The sequence below is a fragment of the Panthera uncia genome, assembly GCF_023721935.1.
Source record: "Panthera uncia isolate 11264 chromosome D3 unlocalized genomic scaffold, Puncia_PCG_1.0 HiC_scaffold_8, whole genome shotgun sequence".
Taxonomy (NCBI): Eukaryota; Metazoa; Chordata; class Mammalia; order Carnivora; family Felidae; genus Panthera; species Panthera uncia.
In genome coordinates, this window is record NW_026057586.1 from 84,726,971 (window position 1) to 84,737,926 (window position 10,956).

The 10,956-nt window shown below is 52.7% G+C and overlaps 1 protein-coding gene across 1 annotated transcript in view; it reads right to left on the reverse strand.

Moving 5' to 3' along the window:
* Positions 1-1,419: 1,419 nt before the first annotated feature.
* ABCB9 (ATP binding cassette subfamily B member 9) overlaps positions 1,420-10,956 on the reverse strand; it is a 21,857-nt gene continuing 12,320 nt past the window's right edge. The window contains exons 7-11 of the mRNA XM_049619454.1: positions 8,729-8,917; positions 8,068-8,241; positions 6,028-6,187; positions 4,147-4,283; positions 1,420-1,780 (exon numbers count right to left, since the gene is read on the reverse strand). Of these exons, the coding sequence (XP_049475411.1) occupies positions 1,517-1,780; positions 4,147-4,283; positions 6,028-6,187; positions 8,068-8,241; positions 8,729-8,917 (924 nt within the window). The 3' untranslated portion in view covers positions 1,420-1,516. The remainder of the gene's footprint in view (positions 1,781-4,146; positions 4,284-6,027; positions 6,188-8,067; positions 8,242-8,728; positions 8,918-10,956) is intronic.

Consider the following 10,956-nt stretch of genomic DNA (forward strand, 5'->3'; position numbering starts at 1 on the left):
CCCTTACAATCCTGCAAGTATGAATAACCCCCACGGACGTCTTCAGTCTCTTCTGACTGAGCTGTTAGGTAATATGTCTCAGCTCCGTGGGGCGGAGTGGGCGTGAGGTGCCCGGTCCCTGACGGGAAAGAACAGGTGGCATTTGCTGGGCCTCGGCTTTCCTGGGAGTCACAGAAGTCCCGCAGATTTAGAGGAGACGGGTCTCCGTTACCCTGCACAAGCCGCACGGAGACAGACAGACAGACAGACATGAATGTATGTGCTGGAGATCCTGGGGACATGAAGAGGACAGAAGGGAGGCTCCCAGATCCTGGGGGGAGGCCCTGTACCACCCAGAGTCTCTCCCACAACTACACCGGGCAGGGCTGGGAGGAGAGCTGGGTTTGATGGAAAAACCTAACCAGGTGATGGGGCAGAGGGCCCAGGAAGAGGTCAGAGGTCAGGGGTCAGAGGTAGTACACTTTATTGGCCGGGTTCTTCTAACATCCTGCAACGCCCCTCTCATCCCCCACCCCCACCCCCCGCAAAGCCAGAGCCTGAGCATTGCCACTGTCCCATCCCCATCCACCAGACACGGAAGAGAATGCGTCTGCCAAACATCCAACATGCCAAGAGCCTCCGAAGAGCAGGGCGGCAGGGGCGGGTGTGGGGGAGAGGGCTGCAGGGGTGGGGGTGGGGGACAGGGGCAGGGGATGAGGCAGGGCCGAGGGGCTCGAGCTGGGTGCAGGGCTGGGGACACCCTGAGTCTCTGCCAGGCCTGGCCAGCCCCTCACTCCCCCAGTTAAGGTCAGTAGTAGTGGTTCACAGTGAGACTGGCTTCGATTTGGCAGGGCGGCAGGGACGATGGGCAGACAGGTGCCTTCCACTGCCCCTGCTGACCTTGGCCTGACTCATGAAGCTGGGAAGAGTGAGAGAGGAAGTCCCCTCCTCTGACACAGAGGGAACAGGGAAGCCCCTTGTCTCGAGGGGCAAAGGGGCAGAGGCCTGGTTCTCCCCTGACATCCCCCAGGCTATTAGGAAAGATCATTCGCTCCTGGCTCAGAAGTTTCTAGAACATCTCAGCGGCCTTTGCCCATCGTTACTCCCAATGAAAAAACTGTTTTTGAAATCTGGGAGTTGACTGGGGCCCATCAAACCAAGCAGTAAAAAAAACCTGGGAAGATCCTGGTTTAAAAAGGTAGATCTACCTTCGCTTAGAAGCCTTGGGAGGCCAGATGGAGAGATCAGACGTGTCTCCGCTGCCCCAACTGGAGGCGGTGGCTCGTGGCAGCAGGGGAGGGCTGGTGGCGGCCCAGGCGACGGGGCAGGAATCGGGGGCGAGATGCAGGAAGCGGTGACACGTGGGACATGGCAGGTGGCCCTCCAGTGCTGTGGGCCTGGGCTCAGAGGGCAGCGGGGGGGGGGGGGGGGGCCCCCCCCAGGGGGGGGGGGCGGGGGCGGGGGGGGGGGGGGGGGGGGGGGGGAGCCCCCACAGGTATGTCTGCCAGGCGAGGCGCCAGGGCCTCCGCCCCACCGGTCAGGCCTTGTGACCGCCGCCGCCGCCCGGCGGCTCCTTGTGGCCGGCTGAGTAGTCGGAGGCGGGCTCGAGCCCCAGCATCTGCCGCTGTACCAGCTTGGCGTAGAGGCCGCCCTGGGCCAGCAGCTGCTGGTGAGTACCCTGCTGCACCACGCGGCCCTTGTCCAGCACCACGATGAGGTGTGCACGCTCCACCGTGCTCAGCCGGTGCGCGATGATGAGCACCGTGTGCTTCTGCGGGTGGCCGTGGATGGCCTGCTGGATCTGGAGAGACAGTCGGGGGGTGGGGGGGGGGGGCGGCCGCAAGTCCACCCGGGACCTGGCTCGGCTCCCAGGTCCGCTGCGTCCCAGTCACCCTTAACCGCTCTGAGACTCGGTTCCTCGTTTGTGAAGCCGGGGCCTGCACGCGACCTGTTTTTGGTTCACCAGGGAGGTGCTTGGGCGGCGACAGGTGAACCCTAACCCGGTCTCCTCCGGTCTTCCTGCTCCTGCCCCCTCCTCTAACCTTCGCCCTGGTTAATGGTCTCATCATCGGCCCCAAAGCTCAAGCCAACGAGACCATCGTCCTCAATTCCTCATCCTTCACTCATTGTCCAAATCCAGCTGCTGAGCGAACCCTGCAGGTGCTGTCTCCCCAGGTTATCTCACCCTTTCCTTCCTTCCACCACGATCTTCTCGCTGGAATGCCTGCAACCCCCCCCACCCCCCGCCCCCCGGGATTTAACGTTTCCATCAGTTCCTGTTGAATTCCTGCTCCAAGCCCTTCAACAAAGAATAATGTAAACTATGCACTTTAGTTAGTAATAACGCGTTAAAGCTGGTTCATCACTTGGAACGAATTCACTGCATCAAGATGTTAATAATAAGAGAAACTTACTATTAATAAGATGTTAGTAATAAGAATGGGGTGAAAAGGACATATACGGGAGCTCTCTGCACTTTTTGCTCAACTTTCTTTAAACGTAAAACTTTTCTGTTAATTAAAAAAAAAAAAATCCAAACTCTAGAACTAGGGCCTGAGTTGCCTGTGTCTCCTTAGGACTCTGTCCTCACCTTGTTGGACCCCGCCAGCCTGACACGCTGACCTTCGGGCTTGCCTATGAACTTGCTCCAGGCCTCTGCATATGCTGCCCTCTCTTCCTCAGATGCTCTTACCTCAGAACTGCCCTCCGCTGGCTCCTTTCCTCTTGGGTCTCAGCTCAAATGGTACCCGGAGACCCTGCTTCTATCAGTGAGATGGCCACATTCCAGCAGGGCTTTGACAGTGGAAGGCCTTGTCCCTGGGATGACCCAGCCCCACCGAATGCTCAGCACTGCCAGGAGAATCGACTGTTTTGGCCAATGCCTGACAGTAGACTCCTGACCTCCCTTTCTTCGAGCGTTTAATACAAAGGGCTTATAACTGGAGTGCCTGGGTGGCTTAGTCGGCTAAGTGTCCAACTTCAGCTCAGGTCACGATCTCACAGTTCATGAGTTCAAGCCCCACATCGGGCTCTGTGCCGACAGCTCAGAGTCTGGGGCCTGCTCAGATCCTATGTCTCCCTCTCTCTCTCTGTGTCTCCTCCACTTGTGCCCTCTCTCTCTCAAAATTAAATGAACATAAAAATTTTTGAATAAATAAATAAACATCAAAAAATTTTTAAAAAGGGCTTATAATTATAAATCCTTCCTCTGTCCCTTTGAGATATATATATATATATATATATATATATATATATATATATCAAGAGTGTCTTTCTCAAGGACCTAAAGGCCTTTCCTCTTCAATGGAATTGCTAGGAAGGACAGGGCCTCAGTCTCCCATTCTCCGTGGGAGGACAGAATTCTGGCCGACAGTTGCCAGCCAGCAGACACGGCCGGCTAATCGCATCCACACTGCCCAGCCCTTCCTAGGCCTTCCCTGGAGCTCGCCTCCTTATGCCTTCATTCTCCTTTGAAACGCCTGTCACCACTCTCACCTCTGCACAAATCAGAGTGGAGCTCAGCTCTTTCCCCTACTGTCAGTAGTTACTGAATAAAATCTGGGTTTTTTTCCAGCTTTAATGTCTGGCCGTGTTTCTCTTTGGCACTGGTGACCTCTCTCGATCTCTCTCTCTCAAATGACAGTTTCATTTTCTACGTGGCACAGGCCACAGGTTGAACTCATGCTTGTTCTTCCCCTGGAATGGAAACATGGAAACACAGCAGGGACGGGGCCTTTGTCTGTCTGTTCAGCCAGCCCTTGCAACCTCAGGGTCTGGGACGGTGCCCAGTGGCCAGGAGGAGCTCAGTGAATGCCTGTGTAATTAACGATTCAACCCTCGGAGAGGCCGAGGTAGCTAGTCAGTGACAAATACCCCGTTGGACCCTCTTTACCAATGACAGTGGGCCTCAGAGAGCGGAAGACACTGGCTCAAGTGATGAGCTGAGGGCAGGGCCTCAACTCCAAACCGTATCATATGATTTCACGTCTGCCAGGAGCCAGTTGGCTGGTCCAGCCCTGGGTCTCCTCTCCCCTGGTTCCCTACCCTCAGCCCTGAACACCCCAGTCCAGGAAACTGACAGCCGGGGAGGGCTCCATGGAGTCTCCAAACCCTTCCCAGCTCCTGGCTCCGTTGTCTGGCATCACCCCGCCATCCCTCGCAACTCACCAGGTACTCGCTCTCTGCATCCAGGGCGCTGGTGGCTTCGTCCAGGATGAGGACGGGTGGGTTCCGCACCAGAGCCCGAGCCATGGCCACCCGCTGCTTCTGGCCGCCCGACAGCTGGGCACCCTTCTCCCCAGTCTCTGTGTGACAAAGGGACAGGGGCAAGTGAGCAGAGGGTGAGGCCAGGGCAGCCCTGGGGAAGAGAGAAAAGTCCCCTCCTCTGTCTATCCTGCCTTTCCCTGCTGCCATAGGAGCCGTGCTCTCCAGGAAAAGCTGTGGTTCAAAGGGCCGCCGGCCGGGACAACCACCAGCTCCGAAACATGAAAGGCTGCTCTCCCTCCCTGTTCGTGCAAATCGTGACTACAGTCACCGGTAGTAGGGTACCAATTTTTACTTATTCATTTGGCAAAAATCCAAATGCTTGATAGTACACTGTGCTGTGGGGAAACAGGCACTCCCCCACCTTCCTGGGGCTGCACACACCTCTGTGTCTGTCATTTTGTACCGTGCAAGCCTGTGATCACAAGGACAAATGCACGACCCCTGCATGTCCATCAGTAGGAAACTGAACTGCTTATTTAAATAAATTATCATAAAGCCCATACACTGGTATATAATCCAACTGTTTAAAAAAGGAGCAAGGCAGGGGTGCCTGAGTGGCCCCGTCGGCTAGGCGTCCGACTTCGGCTCAGGTCACAATCTCACGGTTCGTGAGTTCGAGTCCTGCATCGGGCTCTGTGCTGACAGCTCGGAGCCTGGTGCCTGCTTCGGATTCTGTGTCTCCCTCTCTCTCTGCCCCTCCCCAGCATGCTCTCTGTCTCTCTCTCAAAAAATAAATAAATAAAATAAAAATAAAACATACATCCACATTTGCATAAAGAAACTCCAAAAGTACACGTAAGAAGCTCATGAAAGAGGCTTTGCTGGGACAGGAGGAAAAAGGGGTAGAGACAGGGATAGAATAAAACTTTTCATTATGTATCATTATATGTATATATTTTTAGTTCTGAACCATGTGAATAGCCCCTTTACAAGGGTTAAAATTTTAAAGTATATTAAACACAATAAAATATATAATATAAATCAATATTGCTAAATCTGTTATATTAAAATATTAATTTATTAACATAAAATTAATTTGTCATTAATATAATACATATATTATTTTAAATAATGCTTTACTTATTTATATTCTAATTTTTTTTTTGAGAGAGAAAGAGTGCAAGTAAGCGAGGGGCAGGGAGAGGGAGAATCCCAGGAGGTGCAGAGAGAGAGAGAGAGAGAGAGAGAGAGAGAGAGTGGGGCTCATTTGACACAGGGCTTGTGTTTTACCCAAAGTGGAGCTCGGGCTCACCTGAGTTCAAGTGGGACTTGAATTCATGAACCATGAGATCATGGCCTGAGCCAAAGTCAGATGCTTAACGATTGAGCCACCCAGGAGCCCCTGTTTATTTTTAATTTGAGAGACAGAGCGAGAATGTGTGTATGTAGGAGACAAGGGCAGAGAGAGAGAGAGAGAGAGAGAGAGAGAGAGAGAGAGAGAATCTTAAGCAGGCTCCATGCTGAGCATGGAGCCTGATGTGGGGCTTGATCCCTCAACCCGGGACCATGACCTGAGCTGAAATCAAGAGTTGGATGCTCAACCGACTGAGTCACACAGGCACCCCTAAAATAATAATCTTTTAAAACTCAACAGAGGTGACGGTTGTTGTCTGGTACTGTGAATGTCCTTAAACACCACTGAAGTGCTCACTTTCAAAGGGTTAAGTGAATTTCACCTGAAATAATAAAGAGCAGCTGGCAGAGTGCAATGCTCAACTCAGAGGGTCGCATCCCTGAAGGTGGACTTTCAGGCACAGAGGAGGTGATGTTCCTGGGCTGTACCTGTGTTGTAGCCGTCCTGGAGCTCCATGATGAAGCCGTGGGCATTTGCCTTCTGTGCAGCCTCCACCACCATCTCGAAGGGCACGGTGGACAGGCCGTAGGAGATGTTGTCCGTGATAGAGCGGGCAAACAGCACTGGCTCCTGGCTCACCAGGGAGATCTGTGCAGGAGAAAGGATGGGGCATGAGAGGCCTGGAGCTCATCCGTCCAGCTGTCACCGGGAACCTTGCCAGCCCCAGGCCTGCCTGACGCCAGGGGTCTTGGGTCTGAAATCTGATCAGGGCCTGTGCCTGGCTGCTAACATCAGCTGCCTCTCTTCTTCCAAAACAAGAGTCCACTTTCTGTACAAAACCTCAGCTCCCCCGACCAAAAATCTGGGGCCCGCTAAGCTAGCTGCTTGGGGCTAAGCCGAGTTCCCTGACCTCCAAGACAGCTCGCTGGGAAAGAGAGTGTAGAATGTAAGTCTGTTCACGTCAGAAGACACGAGGCCACAGCAGGCCCCCGGGCCATAAAGACCTCCCCGGTACCCCGTCCCTCCAAAGAGAATACTTTAAAGAAGCTGTTGTCCCCCGATTCCAGTTTTAGGAATGTAGCCTACAAAAATGAGAGTGTGGAGGGTATCACTGCGACATTGTAAATAGAGAAAAAAATCAATTTCATAAATTGGGAATTGGCTAATAATCACAGTGTATCCATAAAATCAAATTTGTATATATATGTGTGTGTATCTGTATATACACATATACAGATACACATACCGAGTATGATTCTGTTTTTGTTAAAAAAAAAAACTTATATGTGTGCCTTTATATATCAATATATTTATATAAAGATAGGAAACAGGTTAGAAAGGATATTTACTGAACTGCTAACAGCAGAGTCACCACCATGGGGTGGAATTTTAAAAAGTGAGGCAGAGGGGAACTCTTATGTCTTAGTTACAAAATTCTCTGAATATATGGGAATGTGGTTAGATTGTTGAATTTTCCTGTTTTGGGTTTACGAAAATTGAAAAAAAATTAATGTAAACTAAAGAGAAGGGATTCACAAAAGAGGAAATCCAAGTAGCGAACCATATGGAAAGGTACTTGATATGTTTAGTCATCAGTAAAATGCAAAAGACCGCGGTGAAACACCTCCACACGTGCACTCACCCGCTGGCCAAAAAGCAGGACAATATTAACAGTCTAAGAATAGTATGTGTCTGAGCGTATCAGCTGTTGCAAAGCCTTGATAGCTCTGCCTAAGGGCCGCTTCCGGAACTCTGGTGGGCAGCAGCCTTGTCCTTATACACCTGAGACCACTGCTCAGCCATCTACCCCCTGGTTAGAAGCAGACGGGCGGGCAAATAATCACAATTCACAATCTATGGCTTCTGCCACCATCTAGAACTTGTCTGGGAGTTCTGGAATCCCTGTGCCAACCCTCAGGCTCTCCTATAATGTATGTGGATGATGCAATGGTGCCTTCTTCATAGTTGGTGTTTCTCGTATTGTATGCAACCCGAACAACCATCCAGGGCATCCCTGCTTTTATGCCAGCACAGGCCCAGGTGTTGAGGAACCTTCTCTGAAATGATTGCCAAAAACCGTATGGTCAGGAACAGCCTCCTTTAAGTACTAGAGATGCCTTAGATTCAGCAACGAAAATGAATGAACTACAACCAGAGCCTCAACCTGGATGATTCACAGACAACTGCTGAGCGGAAGAAGCAAGATGCGATGAATGCATGCTTTAGGATTCCAGCCAGATCAAGTTCAAAAGTGGGCAAAACGCAGCTTTGCTGTTTGAGAGGCACAAAGAGATGGTAAAACTAAAGAAGGAGACGATCATAAAAGTCAGGGAGACGTGGCCTCCAGGGGGAAGAGAAGGGACACACGAGGTGCAGGAGTGCTGGAATGTTCCCTCTGTTGACCGGGGCGGCGGTCTCTGAGCTGTACGTTTACCTACAACACTCTTCTCGGCATCTCTGTTGCGGCTCACGAGGGTGAAGCCAGAAAAGGAAAGCGCACAGAGGCAAACAAAGGCCCTTCCACGTACCACTCGGTGCAGGTACTTGTGGTCATAGGCGCTGACGGGCTTCCCGTCCAGCAGCACGCAGCCCCCCTCCAGAGGGTAGAAGTTCTCCAGGATGTTGACACAGGAACTCTTCCCACTGCCCGAGGGCCCCACGAGCGCGGTCACCTTTCCTGGGGACAGGCTGAAGGAGACATTCTGCAAGGACACGCAGCACATAGCACGGTGTGGGGCCACGGGCTCTGAAGCTCCAGCCTCGGACACAGGCAGGCACCCTTCCCCACCCGCTCACGCCCCTTTGGGCCGGACACTGCCAGCCCCCGGAATGCTCTCCTTTCTAGGATCTGGCAGTAACTTTATGCTCATTTCTACTCCCTGGGTGCCTCCTCTCCCTGTTCAGGATCCAGCCCAAATGTCCTCTCCTCCGAGAAGCCCTCCTTGACTGTTAACACCATCCCTGTAGACGGCCCCTGTCACACCACCCTGATTTGTTGCCTTCCTAGCACTTAACTGTTTGGACTCCTCGGTCAGTGATCTGCCTTCCCTGACTACAGCCCAAATTCCAGGACAAGGACTCTGCCTTACGCAATCCCGGCTACGCTGCCATGGCCTGGCTTCTAGGAGGCGCGCAAGACACGGGATGAAGGAGGGGGCGATCTGGGAGGGCCTCGAGCACCCTTCTCACCTGCAGGACTTGGGTGTGGGGCCGAGTGCGGTAGGTGAAGGTCACATTCTCAAAGTCCACCCGGCCCTCCAGGTGGTCAGGGGCCAAGTTGCCATCATGCGCCATGGTTGGCTGCCGGTCAATGAACTCGAACACCTTCTCGGCGGCCCCCACTCCCTGCATCAGGCCGCTGTAGACAGAGCCCACGGACTGTGGGCAGAGGAGACACATGTTCCTGTCCCGCTGACACCCCAGTGCTGGGAGCCCTCCCCCCCGCCATGGTGCCAGAGAGATGAAGGGGGTGCGGGAGAGTGGGGGCCATAGCAGCAGTTCTGGGGGGTGCAGGACGCTGCTGGGGCTCCCCACTAGTCCAGCAGATAACGACAATAATGAAAAACAAGGGCAGTAACAAAAAATACCAATGCCTTTTGTCAGAACACATTGGAACCAGTGCCTTGGGGCCATTCTAGCTAAGCATCCTGCACAGGGGCATTATCACCCCCCAGAGGAGGAAACGGAAGGGCAGGGAAGTTAACTGAACCAGCCAGATGTGGCAGGACAGGAATCGAACCTTCCCCTCTCGGCTGCCACAGCATTTTTTCAAATTTCGGTTTTAAAAACTTACTTTCTGCTATACGTTCTCCTCGCGTAAAAATATACACCGTATAAATGTGAGTAAGAATGATGACTCACTTCATCAAACACTTTGTATATGTTACGAGGTAGGTTCTATCATTATTTCCTTTTTGCTGATGGGGAAACGGAGGCACAGAGAGTTCGTGTAACTTCCTCCACGTCACACGGCTGGGAAGTGGCAGAGGTGGGACTTGAACCCAGGCACGGCTGGTTCCTGAGTTCAGGCCCTTCTGTGCTAGGACTGGGTGTCCTGGTTGGGGAATCGGGAGTGACCTTAGTACCAGCGTCATTGTTCCATGGAAACACTGTTCGGCACTTGGTAGGCCCTCAACACAGCACAGCTGCAGGGGGGTGGGGGTGGGGGGCACCTGGGGCTCAGTCGGTTAAGTGTCTGACTCTCGGTTTTGGCTCAGGGGGTGACGATCTCATGGTTCATGGGTTTGAGCCCCGCATTGGGCTCTGCGCTGTAGTGTGGAGTCTGCTTGGGATTGTCTCTCCATCTCCTCTTTCTCTCTCTCTCTCTCTCTCTCTCTCTCTCTCAAATAAACTTAAAAAATACAGCACAGCTGGGACCGTTATCACGAATATCAAGATATTATCATTCCTATCAAGATACAAGCGTTACATGGCCACAGTCCTCCACACCTCCTCCCACAGCCCTGGGTAGCCGCGTCCTCTATCTTTCCAGTCCTTCCTCTGGGCGTTTCCAAACACACGCACATATATGATAAATAATTCTGACATTTAAAAACTACGCCAGTGGGATCAGACCCTTCCTGTTGCTTTGGGATTCGCCTTTTCACTTCACGCGAGGTCTCGGGGTCCTTTCCATACCAATACACACAGAGGCACCCCATTTCTGTGGCTGTTGCCTAGTTTTTATAGTGCAGGCATACTGCTTCTGGAACACAGACGGGCCCTATTGGCCCAATCCCTGACCGGTGGGCGTTGGAGGAGGCTTTAAGTTTTCACTATTGGAAGCAATGCTTCCTTCCCTCAGTGTCCACACACCTTTGGCCACCGGTGTGGGTGTTTCTGCAGCCCGGGGTTCCCAGAGGCAGAACTGCTGTGTCAAATGACATACAGGTATGACTGTCGCCAATGCAAAGTGTCATCTCCTGCAGAGGCTAACACCCTCTCCCCCATGCACGCCCCCAGCTTTATCAGTGGAGGACACAAAGGCCCACCCTCGGTGCCAGGGGATTAACGCCCCTACTCCAAGCATCCTTCAGCAGTGACCCACGGGCGCTGGGACATGAGCATCCCAGCTCCCTGTCTCCGGGTCTGCTCCTGGGGGAACCCAAATTAAGGGAATCTAAAACAACCCCTGTTTGTTCTGTGGTGCTACTCTTTTTTTTTTTTTTTTTAAGTTTATTTATTTTGAGGGGATTTGAGGGGCAGAGAGAAAGGGAGAAAGAGAATCCCAAGCAGGCTCTGCTGTTAGCACAGAGCCTGACGCGGGGCTCCAACTCATGAACCGTGAGCTCATGAGCTGAGCCGAAATCAAGAGTCAGATGCCTAACCAGCTGAGCCACCCAGGCGCCCCGTGGTGCCTACTCTTTAAAGTGGGTTAAAACAGGGGCGCCTGGGTGGCTCAGTTGATTGGGCATCCG